Below are 22,071 nucleotides of genomic sequence, written 5' to 3' on the forward strand. Positions count from 1 at the left end.
CAATTTGACAGAAACTATGCTAATAAAATTACAATTGGCCAATGTAAAAGAAACATGATAGAGATAAAAAAAAAGAAAAACCCAGGCATTAGTTGGACTGTTTCACTCACAGTGTTATGGATTTATTTATTTGTTTGGCTCATATTCTGACATTTTGTTTTTTGCATTTGTTTCAAAATGTATTCTCAATTGTAGGTGCAGCATGAAACACCAACATTTGTCTGACAGAGGGATGAGATGAAACAGGGGACACGTCAAGAATCTTAGCTTGTATGTCATAAATTACAACATACAAGCTAAAATTACCGGCTAAACAATAAACTAAATACAACAAAACAAACATTTTCTGATTTCTGTAGAAAAGAGATCTGTAAATCATTACAGATCTAAACATTATAATGTTTTTGCATGTAAAAAACAGAATGTCCTATTCTTTTCATCTTTGTCTTTTTGTGTGTATTCTCAGTAACAAACACAAGACAATGGTCAGTCTTTCTCCGTAAACTCTTGCTTTATTTAGCCAAGTTTATTATATCAGTGACCCCAAGTCTGCTTCTGAGTTGAAGCTACGGGATGTTTGTGGTCTTGTTTACCTATTAAGACAGTGTCTTGCCCACGGCCAAAATTGAATAGATAAAAAATAATCTAAAACGAGGAAATCAAGAAAATATAATAAAAGTAAACACAACTCAGACTAAAAATAAAAATAAAACAATTAAATGTGGCTTTCTGAACATAAGATATCTCTCTTGAAAGACTTTGCTAGTTAGTGACCTGATTTGTGACAATCAGATTGATAAATGAGTCAACTCCTACTAATTATTTAAATTTTCACATTCCTCGAAATACTGGGCGAGGAGGAGGAGTAGCAACCATCTTTCAGTCCGATTTATTGATTAGTCCCAGACCAATCAATAGCTACAACTCTTTTGAATATTTAATCCTTAGTTTCCTCATCCAAATTGCAAAGCACTAAAACCACTTCTGTTTGTTGTTTTGTACCGTCCACCAGGCCCTTACTCTCAATTTTTAGATCAGTTTTCAGACCTTTTATCTGATTTAGTGTTAAATACAGATAAGGTTATTATAGTGGGGGATTTTAACATTCATGTTGACACTGAAAGTGATAGCTTAAATATAGCCTTTAATGCTATCTTAGAATCAATTGGCTTTTCTCAACACATTCACAAACGTACCCACCTTTGTCTTCATTCTCTGGACCTTGTGCTGACATATGGCATTGAGTGTAAAGACATAACAATATTTTCTCATAACCCTGTCCTGTCTAACCATTTTTTAATAACCTTTGAGTTTAATGTAACCGAGTACTCCACACCAGAAAGAAAATCTCATTATAGTAGATCATTATCAGACAATGCTGTAACAACATTTAAAGAATCTGTTCCACTTTTGATTTCTTCATTATCACAGAAAAACACAGTGGAGGGCAATAATTTAGTTTCTTCCCCTTCAAAAATTGATTCTCTTGTTCATAGTGTTACTTCATCATTATGTGGTGCATTAGACAATGCAGCCCCCTTGAAAAAGAAGGTAATTATTCATAGGAGGCTAGCTCCCTGGTTTAATTTAGATCTGCGTACTTTAAAGCACAATGTTAGAAAATTGGAGAGAAAATGGCGCTCTACACACCTAGAGAATTCCTAGTTCATCTGGAAAAATAGCCTACTGTTGTATAAAAAGACACTTCACCAAACTAGAACAGCTTATTTCTCATCATTAACAGAAGAGAACAAGAATAATACTAGGTTTTTCTTTAGTACAGTTGCTAAACTTACACAGTGTCTGTTGAGCCACCCATTTCCTTAGCTCTCAGCAGTCATGACTTTATGAGATTCTTCCAAAATAAAATTGATTCTATTAAAAAGAAATTATTTGACATACTCCCGAAGATGATTACTTCATCCTCAGCGAGTGAGACAACATTGGAAATAACTGTAGAACCTGATCTGTGTTTGGACTGTTTTAATCCTATGAAGCTTCCTGAATTATCAGAAATATTAGCTTAATCTAAACCTTCAACTTGTATGTTAGACCCAATCCCAACCAAATTATTTAAGGAAGTGTTCCCTCTGATTACCAGCCCCATTTTAGATATGATTAATTTATCCTTAGTAAATGAAACCACAAGCTTTTAAGGTAGCTGCTTAAGAAACCTTTGCTTGATCGAGATGACTTAAATTACAGACCTATATCCAATCTTCCCTTCTTATCTAAAATTCTTGAGAAAATAGTTGCTAATCAAATGTGTGAGCATTTACACAGCAATGACCTGTTTGAAGAGTTTCAGTCAGGCTTCTGAGCCCATCATAGCACTGAAACAGCTCTGCTGAAAGTCACTAATGATATTCTTATAGCCTCAGATAATGGACTTGTGTCTGTACTTGTCTTGTTAGTGCTGCATTTGATACAGTTGATCACAATATTCTCTTAGAAAGGCTGGGATATGCTGTAGGGATCAGGGGAACAGTGCTAGGCTGGTTTAAATCTTATTTGTCTGACAGACTCCAGTTTGTTCATGTAAATGATAAATCATCTTTAAACTCCAGGGTTAATTGTGGAGTACCACAGGGTTCAATATTTGGGCCAATTCTCTTTACTATATATGCTTCCAATAGGTAATATTATCAGGCAGCATAGAATAAATTTTCACTGTTACGCTGATAACACTCAGCTTTACTTATCCATGTATCCTGATGAGCCAAACCAGTTAGATAGTCTACGAGCATGTCTTGAAGACATAAAAACTTGGATGACTTAAAATGTTCTGCTTCTAAATTCAGACAAGACAGAAGTTGTCGTCTTTGGACCGGAGTCTTTAAAAAGAAACTACTTAGTCAATCACTTAACCTGGATGGCATTAAATTGACCTCTGATAATAAAGTAAAAAACCTTGGTGTTATTTTTGACCAGGACATGTCATTTTCTAGGATTTCCTTCTTTCACCTCCGGAACATTGCCAAAGTTAGAAATATCCTATCCAGGAGTGACGCTGAAAAACTAGTCAATGCATTTGTTACTTCAAGGCTGGACTATTGTAACTCGTTACTATCAGGATGTCCACAAAATGCAGTTAAAAGCCTTCAGGTGATTCAAAATTCTGCAGCAAGAGTTCTGATGAAAATTAAAAAGAGAGATCATATTTCACCTACTTTAGCTTTCTTTCATTGGCTCTCTCTTAAATCCAGAATAGAATTTAAAATTATCCTCCTCACATCCTTAATGATTTAGCTCCATCATACATCAGAGATCTGATTGTTCCATATGTTGCTAACAGAGCACTTCGCTCTCAGACTGCAGGTTTACTGGTGGTTCCTAGAGTCTCTAGAAGTAGAATGGGAGGCAGATCCTTTAGTTATCAGGCTCCTCTCCTGTGGAACCAGCTCCCAGTTTTACTCCGTGAGGCAGACACCCTGTCTACTTTTAAGGCTAAAACTTTCCTTTATGATAAAGCTTATAGTTAGAGTGGCTTAATTTATCCTGAGCTATCTTTGTAGTTATGCTGCTATAGACTTAGTCGGCTGGAGGACATAATGACCACTTTCACCCTCTTCGCTCCATTCTCACACTACTCTCCAAATTGGCGATTGACTGAGCTTTTACTGTGACTAACTCTATGTGCTCTCTTTCAGACTCTAACCTTGAAAACTGGCTCAGAGTTTATCTGTCCTTTCTTTCTAGGTGAAAGGACTAAAGGAGCTATATCCATTAACATTTACTTTTCCTTCCCATAGAAAGTACTCCTGGATCAGTGCTTCTATGTTCTCTTTGTGTCTCTGCTCTGTTCTCTCAAACCCCCAGTTGGTCGTGGCAGATGGCTGCTCACACAGAGCCTGGTTCTGCTGGAGGTTTCTTCCTGTTAAAAGGGAGTTTTTCCTCTCCACTGTCACTACATGCATGCTCAGTATGAGGGATTGCTGCAAAGTCAACACCAGTGACTGTCCACTGTCTCTACATGCTCATCCAAGAGGAGTGACTGCTACAAATCTCTGACTTGATGCAATCTGCTGGGTTTCCTTAGACAGAAATTTTTTTTATCCAATTTGAATAAATAACTGAATCTGACTGCACTGTTCAATGATTAGGATTATGGAATGTATGTACGTGACTTTTGTGAAGTGCCTTGAGACGACATGTGTGGTGAATTGGCGCTATATAAATAAACTGAATTGAATTGAACTATTTACTTGTGGGGCCATGGTGGCGACAGTGGTAGGGGCTCATCCTGTAACCGGTGGGTTGCCAGTTTGAACCCCCGCTCTGTCGTTTCTGTCTTTCTTAGTTGTGTTCTTGGGCAAGACATTTCACCCGCCTTGGCTGCTGATGGTGGCAAGAGGGCTCAGTGGCGCCAATTGTATGGCAGACCCACTTGTGTGCCTACAATGTAGCTTACCACTGTAAGTGTGTGAAAAATTGAATTACTGATTGTAGTGTAAAGTGCTTTGGGGACTTGATAAAGCACTGTACAAGTGAAAGCAAAAAATGTGTTTAATAAAAGTACTTTGTACTTTAGATTTTATGGAACTTTCACATTTCACCCTAATTAACAATATCTGCATCAACTAAGTATCTGCATCAACCTTCAGGGTTGATAAAACAAATATAGTCTGGTGGCTGCACAAAATCATTCCGTGGCCCACAAATGGTCCCTGAGCCACACTTTGGACACCCCTGAGCTAAAACATTTCAATATGAGAAAAGCAAAAACATATAAAATCTGTGAGTGGTCAAATACCTTTATTGTGAAAACATGACTAAAGGAAAGAAATTGATCAATTGTTTCCATTTTATACTTTTCTCAATTTCATATGAGATTCTAGAAGAACAAAGTAATGACTAAATTATTTATAAATTCTATTAAGAAAAAGGCTTCAGCAACCACCTTGAATATTTTTTTCCTGTTTAAAAAAAGTGTGTTGCAAGCAGCTTGTTTGCCAGAACCAAACATGGAAAAGCAGCTTTTAGTTCTTATGCTCCACTAATCTGGAATAAACTCCCAGAAAACTGTAAAAGCACCGAAACCCTAAGTTGTTTTAAATCAAGATTAAAGACGTATTTGTTTAGAGTGGCTTTTGAATGTGTTATCTAAACATTATTAGTTACGTTTTCAGTCCAATTTTCCTTTCATTTTCTTATCCATCATTCTATTCTGTCTCTTTTTTTAATTACCTCTATTGTTTGATTTTCTGTACCATTGTAATATTTTCCTTATGTACAGCGCCTTGAGTGCCTTGTTGCTGAAAAGCGCTATATAAATAAACGTGACTTGACTTGTTTCACAGTTTAATGGGGACTTTTCTGGAGTAACAGCCTCCAAGTAACTTTGCTTGCAGGCACACGTCAAGGAGCTGGAATTGTACCTTGGAATGGTATAGCAAGTTTCTTTAGCTCTACACTGTTTATATAACTGTCATAATGTAGCGTTTCTTTAAACTCTGAGGAGAACACAACCACAGATTCAGGACAGCGTTTTAACAGATTTATTTTGTGAAGAAAAAGGAACAAGGTGAGACAGGGACCCATGCAATGACAGCAGGAGACTGGTTCTTCTCTGGAAGGGAGGGTGACAAGGTTAAGGATTTCCCAGGAGAATTTCAAGGTGTTTTCTTTTAGAAGGGTTTGTTCAGGAACTTACAGCCAGAGCGGTTGTGGTTTAGCTGGGGAGGTAAGTCTTTCCTCTGAGATGGAGGTTGGCAGGATGAGTGTGGTAGGTGGCAGTTTCCTTTTCTGCACTGCACATCACAATCAGTACCACAAAATTGTAGCAACGGGCTGACGTCTCCCTCCTGGTCTCAGCTCCTTAAGAAGGCCAGTGATTAGGACCTGATCAGCAGCACCTGCCAGGAAACGCTCTAGAGCAGAGGGTGGAAAGAAACACACACACATACACTGCGCACCAACACAGAGCCCTGACATTACTACCCCCTCAACGGGGGCCTCCTGGCGGCCAACTGGTGGAAGGAGCAGACAACCTCTCAAAATCCGTGATGAGAGAGGGGTTCAAAATGAAACTGAGAGGGACCCAAAGACGAGCTTCAAGACTGTACCCCTCCCAGTCCACCAAATACTGGATGCCACGACCCCTGCGCCAGGAGTCAACAATGCGGCGGACAATGAAGGCAGGGTGGCCATCAATGTCCCGGGCGGGTGGAGGTGGTCTGGAAGGAGGGCACAAAGGACTAGACACGACTGGTTTTATCTGGGACACATGGAATATGGGGTGGACATGATAATGGGATGGTAACCGCAAACGGACGATGATGGGACTGATGATGGAGTCAACCTTGAAGGGACCCAAAAATCTGGGAGCCAACGTCTTGGAATAAGCCTTCAAGGGAAAATTTTGAGAAGACAACCAGACCTCCGGTCCCGGGGAATAAGTGGGGGCAAGTCTTCTCTTCTTATCGGCATACTTCTTGTTTTGAGCAGCAGTGTGTTGGAGGCAGGTCTTGGTTTAGTCCCAGATTCTTCTACAGAACAACATGTGACTACGGACAGATGGAAGAATGGGGTCAGGCAAAGAAGCAGGGAGGAGAGAAGTCTGGAAGCCAATAGAAGCCTCAAAAGGCAATAAGCCAGATGCAGCAGATATGTGACTGTTGTGTGCAAATTCAACCCAAGGCAGATGTTGACTCCAAGAGGTGGGATTATTATTACACAAGCAATGAAGAGTGATCTCAAGCTCTTGGTTGAGCCTCTTGCACTGCCCGTTGGTCTGGGGGTGATAGCCAGAAGAGGTTGGGATCTAGCCCCAAAAGATGCACAGAAGTCCCTCCAGACCTGTGAGATAAACTGAGGACCTCGATCAGAGAGAATCTCTGTGGGGATATCATGTAACCTGAAACCATGGTTTACCAGGAGTCTAGTTGTCTCAGAAGCAGAGGGGAGCTTAGTGAGAGCTACTAACTGTCAAGCCTTAGAGAACCAGTCAATGATTGACAGAATGACTGTCTTATTTCTGGATTGAGGAAGTCCAGTAACAAAGGCCAAGGCTATGTGTGACCATGGACGATTAGGACAGTTAAGGGTTGAAGAAGACCTGACGGGGGTTGGTGAGAAGGTTTGTTTCTAGCGCAGATAGCACAGGCAGACACAAACTCAGCGGTGTCTTTATTTAAAGAAGGCCACCAGAAATAACGGCGAAAGAAACCAATAGTGCAGCTAGTTCCTGGGTGACCCGAAAACTTAGAAGAATGGCCCCATTGTAATACTCTGGATCTAACAGTCTCAGGAACGAATAGGCGGCCAGGCAGGCCTCCACCTGGGTCAGGTTCAACCAGTTGTGCTTGGTGGATAAGGTCTTCAAGTTGCCAAGACAACGCTCCCACTACACAGGATGGAGGAATGATGGGGTCAGGTTCGGCCTCTTCCTCAGAGGCAGAGAACTGTCTGGACAAAGCATCAGGTTTTAAATTCTTAGAACCTGGGCGGTAGGTGATAGAAAAGTTGGACCGAGAAAAGAATAGTGACCAACGTGACTGACGGGGGTTAAGGTGTATGGCTTTCTGGATGTAAGCCAGGTTCTTGTGGTCTGTCTAGCTAACAATGGTTTGCGAAGTTCCCTCTAACCAATATCTCCATTCCTCAGCGACATTTTAATGGCTGAGGAACATCTCCAACATCATAATTTCTTTTAGCGGGGAAGAACCGCTTAGAGAAAAAAGCACATGGTTGCAACTTGCCATCTGTCGGTTAGCATTGAGAGAGGACAGCTCCAACTCCAGTGTCAGATGCATCAACCTCCAGAATAAACTGTTCCTTGAGGTTGGGATGGGTAAGAACTAGAGCTGATGCAAAACGCTGCTTGAGGGTATCAAAAGCCTTATCAGCCTGAGGAGACCATAAAAAGGGTTGTTTAATGGATGTCAGGGCAGTAAGAGGAGAAGCAATTCGGCTGAAATCCTGGACAAAACATCTGTAAAACTTGGCGAAACCTAGGAAACATTGAAGCTGTTTACAACTTGTGGGGGTCAGCCATTCTTGAACTGCAGAAATTTTACTGGGGTCTGGCTTCACCTGTCCACCCTCAAAAATAAATCCAAGAATGGTTACAGTGGGGACATGAAATTCACATTTCTCAGCTTTAATGAACAGACTGTTCTCTAAAAGTCTCTGCAGCACTGACCGGACATGATTGTGGTGATCCCTTGGGTCCTTTGAAAAAATGAGTATGTCATCCAGATAAACAAAAACGAAGGCGTTCAGGAAATCCCTCAGGATGTCATTTACAAGAACCTGAAAGACAGCTGGAAGGTTTGTCAAACCAAAAGGCATAACTAAGTTCTCATAATGTCCAATAGGAGTCTTAAAAGCAGTTTTCCACTCGTCCCCCTCCCGAATCCGAACAAGATGATAGGCGTTTCGCAGATCATGTTTGGTGAAGATAGTTGCTCCTTGAACTGCTTCAAAAGCTGAGGAGAGAAGGGGAAGAGAGAACTTGTTCTTGATGGTTATTTCATTTAGGCTGCAATAATCAATGCAGGAGCTGGAGGAAGAGCAGAGGGAGCACTGTTAGCGGAGAGCGAGGAAAATACTGCTTGAAGCTGTTGAGCCATGAGATTTACTGTGTGTTGAATATCGGTTTACTGTTGGGACAATGGTTGTAGTGTAGCCTGATGCTGCCCTAAAAGAATGCCCTGATGGGAAACAGTTGTCCGTAGTTGTGCCTCAGAGTTCTCTTGGTCAGCCCATTCTGTCATAATGTAGCGTTTCTTTAAACTCTGAGGAGAACACAACCACAGATTCAGGACAGGGTTTTAACAGATTTATTTTGTGAAGAAAAAGGAACAAGGCGAGACAGGGACCCAGGCAATGACAGCAGGAGACTGGTTCTTCTCTGGAAGTGAAGGTGACAAGGTTATGGATATCCCAGGAGAATTTCAAGGTGTTTTCTTTTAGAAGGGTTTGTTCAGGAACTTACAGCCAGAGCGGTTGTGGTTTAGCTGGGGAGGTAAGTCTTTCCTCTGAGATGGAGGTTGGCAGGATGAATGTGGTAGGCGGCAGTTTCGTTTCTTTCCTCTAGCTCTCAAGTGATGACTCAGTTTAAGCGTTCCCACGTAGGAGGGTGGACAGGCAGGTGACAACAGAAATATGGTTCTCCAAAAAAACCTCACCCAAGCCAGGGCCAGTAGCTGAGAAGGCAGGGAGACTCACGGTGGGAGATGAGGAACGAAACCTTGAAGCTCGCTCAGAAAACAAATCTCAGAACTAGGAGCCTTAAAAACCCATCAGGCACAGTCTGGGGAAAAAGACAAGAGAAAATTCCAATTAGGTTCAACAAAATGTATGCACAAGCACTGCACATCACGATCAGTACCACAAAAATGTAGCAACCGGCTGACGTCTCCCTCCTGGTCTCAGCTCCTTAAGAAGGCCAGTGATTAGGCCCTGATCAGCAGCACCTGCCAGGAAACGCTCTAGAGCAGAGGGTGGAAAGAAACACACACACACATACATTGCGCACCAACACAAAGCCCTGACAATAACATAATGCACAACAACTGGATGTAAAAACAATGATTCCAAACCTCAAACCTTAACTCAGCAGCACAGGACTTTCATGATGGCCACTAACATTAACATTTTACATGAGCATGATTTTTTTTAATGAGAACCCTTGTATAAGGGGAATCTGGTATTTATATACCTCATTAAACAGTTTTGAATTACTAAACCTGTAAAGTTCAGAAGAACAAATTAAGCTATGCTTCATACCAAATGCAGATCAACGAGTAATAATCTGTTTTTATTGAGGCTGCATGTATCATTTATTATTGCATGTTCGTGGGCCTGTGGGTAGGAAAGAGGAATCTAATTGCTGTTAGTACATTACTTCCCAAAGCACAATTTTAATGCAGTTTATTGCAAACACAGACTAGACTTCAAGTCAAAGCTAGACATCGTCACCTTTATAATTAACCAAGGTCAGCACAGATTAATTACAGGTTACACAACTGTGTAAGATGTACAGCCATACAGCCTTCTATAACAATTTAGTTGTGTCCAACACAGCAGCATTTGGAGAGCAGGGAGGCATCCTAATTAGGTTTTTAAAAGTGAGCAAAGTTCTCCTGCCTGCAATTCTGTCTGATCCAACGGCTCAACCCCGACTGTGCCATAAACAATGATTTATTTTCCCCACCAAAAGTATTTGGCCTTTGTCACTGTAACATTTCCAGTTTAGTCCCTTTGTGGCCAATTAAACTGTAAGATGTATGTGGCTGAGAGGATATCTACAGGGCATCCAGCAAAGAAAATTATACTGTGGGTGTAAAATCACCGTGGGGAGAGTAATATTTTAAAAAGGAAAGGTTAAGGTCAGGTGAGGTAGCATCATTTTCAGATTGCACACAGCAGGATTTACCACATTTCCTATTACCTAAAATTGCAATATCAGTTACTGTAATATCTCTTTGTGCATTATTAATTGTGTTTCTGCGTAAGATGGTGCAAGCTCTTTCAAAGTATATTTGTGACGGTTCTTTTCATGGCTGTGAAGAAGAAGGTGAAGGCATTCAGGAGGGAAGCTAATCACTAAAGTTAAAAAGGTGGGTGCCTCCTCTGCATTAACCTTACGCAAACAAGTGTGCATATGATAGAAGCTACATATGCTGGCAGCTTAACCTCATCAAGGAAGAATGTCACTCTCTTAAATTTCTGCAGACTCCGAGAGAAAGAAAAAGTGTTGTTGTGATGCTTTTTAATTTTAAACTCTGGCTTAAGCAGAAAAATAACATGTTTCAAACCAACTTTTATTTTTACAACACCTTTTCCAAATCTGGAGATTTGTGCTATCGGTAAAGTAAAATAAAATAAAAAGGGGGATTCGGTGAAATGTTAATTAGAGTAGAAATCGGGACATGCAGGAAGTGCAGCATTCATCTTGTGAATGTCAAAGTAGATTCAGCACTACACAAGCAGCGACAAAAACATATTTTATTTGCAAAAATGCTTGGAAATGCTAGCTGTAGCCTTTTTGTTGAGATGGGGAGAAATAAAAAAATAAAAAAACACAGCAAAACCATATCTATAAATATTGTTTATGTCTATGTACATGCTAGTGTTAGTATAGCTGTGTACTGCTAGTACTGCAAGCAGTAACAGGAAGTTAAAAGGAAATGGCAGTTTAAAATGCTCCCGAGTCATTGGTTCAGATGTTAATGATCTATTTATTGTTTCTGGCATTATGGAAAAGCTGTTGGCAGATACCTGTTGTAGCGAGGGCATTTAACGGATTTTGGTATTGATGGTGCTGAGGATGTTTCTTTAATATTGGTAATTAATAGCCTACCTCATTAAAGTTTCTTGAGCAAAGTGTCAGATGCTGCCTGTGTTTATATGAGAGGATTAATGTCTTCTCTAAATGAAAAGATATTATTTGATTATTAAGTGTGTTTGACACAATTAATTCTGTCTTCTGATGTCCTGGCTGCACCTGTGCTTTGTAAAGCTGACTGCAATGATTTTTACATTTTTCTTTTAATCAAAAAGATCAGGGATTTAAAGGACAAAATTCCTCCTCCTTTTCGCTGCAGTCTAGCTCATGATGATATTCAACTTTATTGTTCTTTTAAGATGTCTGAGACCCATAAATTGAGTTCTTTGACCAACTGCCTTTCACACATAAAGCAATGGCTGAGTGATAATTGTCTACAATAAAACTCAAGTAAAACTGAAACTCATCATCACCTCATTTTCCATGGCAATGAACAGCACCTTGCCAGCCATAGCCAGTCCTAAAATCTAATTTGAGAAATCTAGGAGTCATTGTTGATGTAGCCATGTTTCTAGAACAACATATAAAACAACTACTAAAGAACTGTTTCTTCCAGTGGCCCGTCTACAGCTGGTACAAAACTCGGCTGCAAGGATCCTGATGCGCACTAAATCTCTTCACTTGCTCCCTGTAGCATAATGTGGAAATTATGAAATTCTAGTTTTGACATTCAGAGCACTGCATGGTTAGCCTCCTCCCTACATCTGTGACTTAATTCAGCCTTACACTTCAGCCTGCAGCCTGAGATCTTCAGAGCAGAATCTACTGATGTTCCCTCGCACTTGCCTTAGAACCCGAGACAGATTCTTCCAAGCTGTTGGACCACCACTGTGGAATGTACTCCCACACTACTTGCGATCACAGGATCATGTGGATGCTTTTAAAAAGCAACTTAAGACATTCTTTGTTAAACAATCATTTTAACCTCACTGGTTCCTGGGCTGCTATTACTGACTGTAAGTTGTTATGATGTATTTATTCCTTTATTTTTCATGTTCTTTAACTGTATTTTTTACTGTGGAGCACTTTGTGACTGCAGTCTGAGAAATGTGCTATTTAAAAAATTTACTTAGTTACTGTACATATGGAAATTATCATGGAAATTAACAAGGTCGAGCATTAGTTCTGGATCCAGTCACAGCTTCCACCCTGATGAAACTGTGACCCTGTTACTAAAATGCCAGCTAGGCTTGCCTGTTGAGCTCCATGCACACTTACTTAGCCTGGTCTCTGTTAGTTTTTTTTATTCCTATTCATTGTTTTTAAAGTTAATTTAGAATTGTGAAAACCAGTGATTTTAAAGGCGTTTTGATACTTTCAGGTTCAGTGTAAGTTTCAAAGGAAATATTTCCTACTCTACTAAAACTAAACTCAGCATGTCTGTGTTGTACTTTACCTGTCCAGGGCAGAGCTGAGTTCATCCAGTCTGTGGGTGTCAGTGGTGTTGCCTAGCTTAGACATTGAATCCATCCTTTTCATAATCATCTCCAACATGTCACTGATTTTTCTCAACACCCCACGAGATTCCTGGCCACTGAGAACTGAAACAAGATACAATAAAATTAAACAATGTAACTAAACATACAGAAAACATTTCACAAAAGAGAATAAAGAACACATAACAGCAGAACCAGGGGTAAGAAATAAATTTCACTTAAGATTTTTTGGCATGTAATGTATGATATGTTATCACATGGTAACACAACACAATATTTGATTCAATTTTGTGACAGTGCAATATAACTGAATTATGATGCCTATGAGATGTGCGATACATAATGATACAACACAATATGAGACAATTCAGTTTGATACAATATAATACAACAGTAAGGTGAGATATAATAACATTCGATATAGGATGTGGTGCAATATAATATGATGCAATGCGATAAGATGATTCAATGTGATACAATACAGAACATGAGAGTACAGCTCGGTATAGGAGGTACTGTGATGCATCTTGACACAACAAAATACGCAATATGATACAATGAAATAATACTAGACGTCACCATACAGTCAAAATACTACCATGATACAAGACGGGAATGATAAAAGTAGTTATTAAAAGAATTTGTAATTAATCAATTTAGATTAAGCACATTTTTATTACAGTTTTATGAAATCACAGTATTTGACACAGTATGCTACGTTTTTCAATTAAAATAAATTTCTGTTTTTATGGGTTGGCACCAAGGGCACAGATGGAGAAAGGAGTGGGACATTTCTAGCCTTAGATATTAAATAATTGACCTCCGCAATTATCAAAAATGCTGTTCCACCTAACTGACATTCATGTTATCAAGGGCTGTTTAATCATAAAACGCCATCAATAAACGGTCCTTCTTTCATCACTTTATGCTGCGGTTTAATGCACCTAGCAACCGCCAAACACAAGGCGGCGGGATGACTCCGAGGTGTGCTAAAAGTTCTCGTCTGCGTTGCATTAACTAGGCATTTGAGTTCAGATGGCATATGTGTTTACATTTGAACATGCAATGAAATGCACTTTTTGGTGCACTTTTCATTCTGTAATTAATTAATTGAAATATCTCCCAGCCTAGATATTATACAACACAATATGATAGAGGCGACTGTGGCTCAGTAGGAAGAGTAGTCGTCTTGCAATCAGAAGGTAGTGGGTTTGATTCCAGCTTCCTCCTGCCATATGTCGATGTGCCCCTGGGCAAGGCACTTAACCTCAAGTTGCCTACCGATCTGCGTATTGGTGTGAGCGTTAGTGAGTGCGATTGGGTGAATGTGGCTCTAGTGTAAAGTGCTTTGAGCAGTCTGTGTGACTGGAAAAGCACTATATAAGTTCAGTCCATTTACCATTTTACCACAGTTCAGTATAGTATAATTTATCTGATGCAACCTAATGCAATGATGTACGTGATGTATGAGATGATACAACTGATATGATATGATATATTATGATATGATAATATGGTACAATAATTGTATTGCACTTTAAATTATCAAAATCTCAAAGTGCTGACATGATTACAATACCTACATAAATAAAATTAAAATTAAAATAGCAACCAACTATAAAAGATTAAAATGCTTCAATAAAAAATTTTTTTAAGCCATCTGTGGATTGTGGTTCCCTCAAAGTGTCAGGGAGGGCATTACATGGATGAGGAGCAGCAGTGCACAAAATTCTGTCCCTCATGGTGCTCAATCTGGTTCTGGGTATATGAAGCATTTTAATACAATACAATTTGATGCAAGTCAATAAAATATGATGCAATGCAGCACAAGACGATATGAGGCATTCCAAGACTTTTGCAACACAATACAATACAGGGTGGTTCAACACAATATAATACAATAGAATTTATCATATTATAATGCAATATAATATAATAATCCCATGGCCAATGGAAAGGTCTTTAGTCCACCCCAAAACCGTGATAGCAGACTTATCCGCAATAGATTTGCAAAGTCACATTTTACACAAACATGTTTGTCACAGCTCAGTTCAGTTTTGTTTATCTGCCACATCTGACAAAAATGTATCTAAGGGCACTGTATATTAAAATAAACAGGTCTAATTCAAATCCAGTTAAATTCAGTCAGTTTATTCAGTCAGATTAATTCACAACAGTTATATTTACATTCAATCTAAGTCCAGTTTGATCTACCTCAATGTAATTCTGTACAATCAATTTCAGGATATGAAAAAAGCCAATTTGTGAAAATTTTTCTAAAGAAGTAAAAACATCAGGGTGCATTAACTTTTCATTTCCATGTCATGAGAAAGCAAACAGGAAGTGGTGAGCAAGAACTCCCTTTAATAGGAAGAAATCTCGAGTAGAAATGTTCTCTGTATGAGCATTAACCCCTCAGTTTGAGGTTAAAAGGACGTAAAAACAGAAAACCAGTCATCCTACCGGCAGCTATGTCTGGTAATTAGTATAAATGCCACCATACAGTGACATAAACAGTCAAAGGGAAATGTGAGCAACCAGTGAGCAGTGCACCGGTTTCCGCGGGATCTCTGCCTATACCAGTTAAACTAAGGCACTGCTCACCAAAGCCAGCCCAAACAAACTTGATAAAAAACAGAAGGAAAACAAAGAGTTCAATGTGTTGAACTTCCAGCTTCTAATTGAAACTGGAAGGTGGCTTCACAAAAGAAAAGTATCATAATTGAAGGATTTGCCTCGGAGCTTGGTCAATCAAGAGCATCCTGTGTAAGAAAGAGAATCTTATGTTTTATTATGGGGTTAACAGAGAGCCAAGGAAGAGAAGCTAAGATTTAAGAAATATGAGTTCTACTTCTAATTTGTTATCAGGATATCCTTATAATAAAGAATTACAGTAGTACTAAAATAATAATATGTACTTTTTTGCCATTACTATAGGACAGGATGTTCCTCATTATGACATTTATATGAATAATTGTAGGCACACGTTCTTTACAGTAATCTGTAAGCTTCTGTCATAAGTCCAGTTGGATATATGTCCACTCTGTAGAATTATGGGAATCGCATGAAAAATACAGATTAATGTTAGTCTGCATTATCCATTGCAAAGTAAACTTGATGTGATCACAGTCCTGTAGGAACACACAGTTATGTTCAGGATTCCACCACATAGCTTTTTATTTAAGGTTAGGTTAATAGGTTTGGAGGTATTCCTCATTAGTTATTACTCGATCCATTTCAGCGCAGCAGTACCACTAACAAAATAACAAAGCCTTAGCGTAATTCTACCACCACCATGCATAACAGTTGATAGATTGTTCTAATATTTTTGAGTGCTTGCAGTAGAACTCCTCCAAACAAACTTATTTATTGTGGCTAATAGCTCAATTGTTGTCTTGCGCAACCATAAACACTTTTCTACTGAAGGCATCTGGAAAGTCTAAACCTGCAGCGACAAACTTCAATTGAGCTTCAAGCTGTCCTTTTTCAGAAGGTGCGTCTTTCTTGCTAGATACCATCTTAATCCAGTGGAACCTGAATATCCTTAGTAATTCATTTTGCTCTCAGAGTTACAGTTTGGATAAGAATCGAAACTTGAATATAATAAGTATATTAAACACTATTATTATTATCATCAGTATTATTATTATTATTATTCAGTTATTGTCAAATAAATACCAGAATTCTAACCAATTTGTCTTAAAATAGCTAAATGAAAATATTTAAATGGTTGAAGTTGCTCAAAGGTAACAGAAGTAGTAAAAGGTCAAAAAGCATTCCGAAAAGTGTTGCCAGTGGGAGGATCTCAAAAATACATAATGCAATCTATCAAACTAGAGTAAATCTTTAATCTAAATTCTTGAGAATCAGAAAAAAACAGAAACAAATAACAGCCTTATATTGTTCCTAAAAACAGAGTGAATGTAAAACTTTTGAGCGTTCCCTCATCTATTGCATTAGGCTGCAGAAACTGCAATGTGTGCAAACTCACTTTCTTTGTCAGAGCTCATTTATCAACAGCCTAGCAAAAGTCACCTTTCTCAGGAAAGCAGAAATTGTATTAAATCACCAGTAAATAAAATCAGGAGTGAGAGAAACACTCCTCTCTGTGATCGTAATGTATGTGTTCGAGTTTTAATAAAAGGCAGCAATCTCTGCCTCATGACCAATATTTACTAAGAATGTTGCAATGATCTTATAACACTCAGATATTCCATTTTAAAACGCAGTTCTATGTGGTACCCTTTGAGTTTTAAATAATTTAGCAGATAGACAACAGATCTTCATTCCATAGCCAGAGAGAAAGCTCAAATGAATCCCAAACAAAGAAACCCTCCTCCTTGAACCGCCACCTTAACGTGGTGGAGAGGTTTGAGTGCTCAAATGATCCTAGACGCTATGTTGTCTGGGGCCTAAATGCCCCTGGTAGGGTCTCCCATGGCAAACAGGCTCTAGGTGATGGGTCAGACAAAGAGCGGTTTAAGAATCCCTCATGAGGACAAAAACATCGAGGCACATGACGTCGCCCGGTACAGCGGAGCCGGGGTCCCACCCTGGAGCCAGGCCTGGGGTCGGGATTTGCTGGAGAGTGCCTGGTGGCCGGGTTGCTCCTCGCGGGACCCGGCTGGGCCAAGCCCGAACGAGAGACGCGAGGCCATCCCCCAGTGGGCCCACCACCTGCAGGGGGAACCGTGAGGGACCGGTGCAAAGAGGAGTGGGTGGCGAACGAAGGTGGCGAACAAAGGTGGAGACCTCAGCGGCCTGATCCCCGGATGCTTAGGCTGGCTCTAGGGACGTGGAAAGTCACCTCGCTGGGGGGGAAGGAGCCTGAGCTTGTGCGGGAGGTCGATAGATATCGACTGGAAATAGTCGGGCTCGCCTCCACGCACAGCGTGGGCTCTGGAACCCATCTCCTTGAGAGGGGTTGGACTCTCTTCTACTCTGGAGTAGCCCACGGGGAGAGCCGGCGGGCTGGTGTGGGTTTGCTTGTTGCCCCAGTGGATGAGAGGGTCGTATCCCTGCGCCTTCGGGTTGGGGATAGGTCTCTGACTGTCATCGCAGCCTAAGGGCCCGAGCGGTATTGCGGAGTACCCGGCCTTCTTGGTGTCCCTGTCGGGGGTGCTGGATAGTGCCCCTCCCGGGGACTCCATTACTCTGCTGGGGGACTTCAACGCCCACGTGGGAAACGACAGTGACACCTGGAGAGGCGTGATCGGGAGGAATGGCCTCCCCGATCTGAATCTGAGTGGTGTTTTGTTATTGGACTTCTGTGCTAGTCATGGATTGTCCATAATGAACACCATGTTCAAACATAAGGGTGTCCATCAGTGCACCTGGCACCAGGACACCCTAGGCAGGAGGTCAATGATCGACTTTGCTGTCGTATCATCAGACCTTCGGCCGCATGTTTTGGACACTCGGGTCAAGAGAGGGGCTGAGTTGTCCACTGATCACCACCTGGTGGTGAGTTGGATCCGCTGGAGGAGGAGAAAGCCGGACAGACTTGGCAGGCCCAAGCGCATAGTGAGGGTCTGCAGGGAACGCCTGGCGGAGCCCTTGGCCCGGGATATATTCAACTCCCACCTCCGGGAGAGCTTTGACCAGATCCCGGGGGATGTTGGAGACATAGAGTCCGAGTGGACCATGTTCTCCGCATCTATTGTTGATGCTGCTGCCCGTAGCTGCGGCCGTAAGGTCTGCGGTGCCTGTCGCGGCGGCAATCCCAGAACCCGGTGGTGGACACCGGCAGTAAGGGATGCTGTCAAGCTGAAGAAGGAGTCCTATCGGCTGTGGTTGGCTTGTGGGACTCCTGAGGCGGCTGACTGGTACCGTGAGGCCAAGCGTTCTGCGGCCCGCGCGGTGGCAGAGGCAAAAACTCGGGCCTGGGAGGAGTTTGGTCAGGCCATGGAGAAGGACTACCGGTTGGCCTCGAAGCAATTCTGGCAAACTGTCCGGCGCCTCAGGAGGGGGAAGCAGTGCTTCGCCAACACTGTTTATAATGGGGGTGGGGAGCTGCTGACCTCGACTGAGGACATTATCGGGCGGTGGAAGGAGTACTTCGAGGATCTCCTCAATCCTGCCATCACGCATTCCGTGGTGGAAACAGAGGCTGGGGACTCGGGGTTGGACTCTTTCATCACCCAGGCTGAAGTCACCGAGGTGGTGAAAAAGCTCCGCGGTGGCAAGGCTTCGGGGGGTGGATGAGATCCGCCCTGAGTACCTTAAATCTCTGCATGTTGTTGGGCTGTCATGGTTGACACGCCTCTTCAGCATTGCGTGGCGGACGGGGAAGTATCTCGGGGTCTTGTTCACGAGTGAGGGAAGAATGGAGCGGGAGATCGACAGACGGATCGGTGCGGCTGCCGCAGTAATGGGGGCACTGTGCCGGTCCGTTGTGGTGAAGAGAGAGCTGAGCCGAAAAACGAAGCTCTCGATTTACCGGTCGGTCTACATTCCTACCCTCACCTATGGCCATGAACTTTGGGTCATGACTGAAAGAACGAGATCCCGGATACAAGTGGCTGAAAGTAGCTTCCTCCATAGGGTGGCCGGGCACTCCCTTAGAGATAGGGTGAGGAGTTCGGCCCTCTGGGAGGGGCTCGGAGTAGAGCCGCTGCTCCTTCACATCGAGAGGAGCCAGTTGAGGTGGCTCGGGCATCTACACCAGATGCCTCCTGGACGCCTTCCTCGGGAGGTGTTCCAGGCACGTCCCACCGGGAGGAGGCCCAGGGGATGGCCAAGGACACGCTGGAGGGACTATGTCTCTCGGCTGGCCTGGGAATGCCTTGGGTTCCACCCGGAGGAGCTGGAGGAGGTGTCTGGGGAGAGGGATGTCTGGGCGTCTCTGCTGAGTCTGCTGCCCCCGCGACCCGGTCCCGGATAAGCGGAAGACGACGAGTACGAGTACGAGAAAGAAACCATTTTATAAAGAGATAGCTAGAAAAAAATTATTTTCAGATAGTTAACAAGAAAGTATCTATAATGTTTAATGGTACAAACCACTTTATTGCTAGAATTTGCTAAATTAAAGAAACCTTGTATGATTTCAACTCTACATGCAACAAGTCTAAATAAGGCTTTTGAGCTGAAATGTTAATGGTACTGAATCACTATTACACAGACTTAACAAAATAACCATCCTGCAAATTACTTCTTTTGAACAAAGAACTATATACTCTGCTCCACAAAAGGTATTTATATTCTTTAAACTGTTTCATATTTTGACGTTACTACAACAAATTCAAAGGTATTTTTAGATAATGGGTCTGAAATAACAAAAACAAAAGTGGTACATTAGGAAGAGAATGATGCATGGTTTTCAACATGTTTTACAAATAAAAGTCTAAAAAGTGTGATGTGCATATGGATTCATGTATCCATGTCGATTTGAAGGCTAAGAACAGCAAGTCTTGCCACATATTCTCTGATGGAACTGGGTTCGAACTTTGACTGGGCCATTGCAAAAACGCAATGGTCATTGCAATATGAATATTTGTGAAATAAATTATCTAAATTTACTCTATTACATTTACCTGCATAACTACAGGTCCTTTTCAAAATATTAGCATATTGTGATAAAGTTCATTATTTTCCATAATGTCATGATGAAAATTTAACATTCATATACAGGTCCTTCTCAAAATATTAGCATATTGTGATAAAGTTCATTATTTTCCATAATGTCATGATGAAAATTTAACATTCATATATTTTAGATTCATTGCACACTAACTGAAATATTTCAGGTCTTTTATTGTCTTAATACGGATGATTTTGGCATACAGCTCATGAAAACCCAAAATTCCTATCTCACAAAATTAGCATATTTCATCCGACCAATAAAAGAAAAGTGTTTTTAATACAAAAAACGTCAACCTTCAAATAATCATGTACAGTTATGCACTCAATACTTGGTCGGGAATCCTTTTGCAGAAATGACTGCTTCAATGCGGCGTGGCATGGAGGCAATCAGCCTGTGGCCCTGCTGAGGTCTTATGGAGGCCCAGGATGCTTCGATAGCGGCCTTTAGCTCATCCAGAGTGTTGGGTCTTGAGTCTCTCAACGTTCTCTTCACAATATCCCACAGATTCTCTATGGGGTTCAGGTCAGAAGAGTTGACAGGCCAATTGAGCACAGTGATACCATGGTCAGTAAACCATTTACCAGTGGTTTTGGCACTGTGAGCAGGTGCCAGGTCGTGCTGAAAAATGAAATGTTCATCTCCATAAAGCTTTTCAGCAGATGGAAGCATGAAGTGCTCCAAAATCTCCTGATAGCTAGCTGCATTGACCCTGCCCTTGATAAAACACAGTGGACCAACACCAGCAGCTGACACGGCACCCCAGACCATCACTGACTGTGGGTACTTGACACTGGACTTCTGGCATTTCGGCATTTCCTTCTCCCCAGTCTTCCTCCAGACTCTGGCACCTTGATTTCTGAATGACATGCAGAATTTGCTTTCATCCGAAAAAAGTACTTTGGACCACTGAGAAACAGTCCAGTGCTGCTTCTCTGTAGCCCAGGTCAGGCGCTTCTGCCGCTGTTTCTGGTTCAAAAGTGGCTTGACCTGGGGAATGCGGCACCTGTAGCCCATTTCCTGCATACGCCTGTGCACGGTGGCTCTGGATGTTTCTACTCCAGACTCAGTCCACTGCTTCCGCAGGTCCCCCAAGGTCTGGAATTGGCCCTTCTCCACAATCTTCCTCTGGGTCCGGTCACCTCTTCTCGTTGTGCAGCGTTTTCTGCCACACTTTTTCCTTCCCACAGACTTCCCACTGAGGTGCCTTGATACAGCACTCTGGGAACAGCCTATTCGTTCAGAAATGTCTTTCTGTGTCTTACCTTCTTGCTTGAGGGTGTCAATAGTGGCCTTCTGGACAGCAGTCAGGTCGGCAGTCTTACCCATGATTGGGGTTTTGAGTGATGAACCAGGCTGGGAGTTTTAAAGGCCTCAGGAATCTTTTGCGGGTGTTTAGCGTTAACTTGTTGATTCAGACGATTATGTTCATAGCTCGTTTAGAGACCCTTTTAATGATATGCTAATTTTGTGAGATAGGAATTTTAGGTTTTCATGAGCTGTATGACAAAATCATCCGTATTAAGACAATAAAAGACCTGAAATATTTCAGTTAGTGTGCAATGAATCTAAAATATATAAATGTTAAATTTTCATCATGACATTATGGAAAATAATGTACTTTATCACAATATGCTAATATTTTGAGAAGGACCTGTATTTTAGATTCATTGCACACTAACTGAAATATTTCAGGTCTTTTATTGTCTTAATATGGATGAATTTGGCATACAGCTCATGAAAACCCAAAATATCTCACAAAA

At 41.4% G+C, this 22,071-nt stretch overlaps 1 protein-coding gene across 3 annotated transcripts in view; it reads right to left on the reverse strand.

Moving 5' to 3' along the window:
• LOC124862546 (alpha-1,6-mannosylglycoprotein 6-beta-N-acetylglucosaminyltransferase B-like) overlaps positions 1-22,071 on the reverse strand; it is a 108,716-nt gene that overhangs the window by 66,207 nt on the left and 20,438 nt on the right. For 2 of the 3 annotated variants that reach the window (XM_047356525.1, XM_047356523.1), the window contains exon 3: positions 12,690-12,834. In XM_047356525.1, the coding sequence (XP_047212481.1) occupies positions 12,690-12,834 (145 nt within the window). Of the gene's footprint in view, positions 1-5,653; positions 5,996-12,689; positions 12,835-22,071 lie in introns of those variants that run through there. The other variant, XM_047356526.1, reaches the window with a different exon arrangement.

The sequence above is a fragment of the Girardinichthys multiradiatus genome, chromosome X (assembly GCF_021462225.1).
Source record: "Girardinichthys multiradiatus isolate DD_20200921_A chromosome X, DD_fGirMul_XY1, whole genome shotgun sequence".
NCBI classification, from domain to species: domain Eukaryota; kingdom Metazoa; phylum Chordata; class Actinopteri; order Cyprinodontiformes; family Goodeidae; genus Girardinichthys; species Girardinichthys multiradiatus.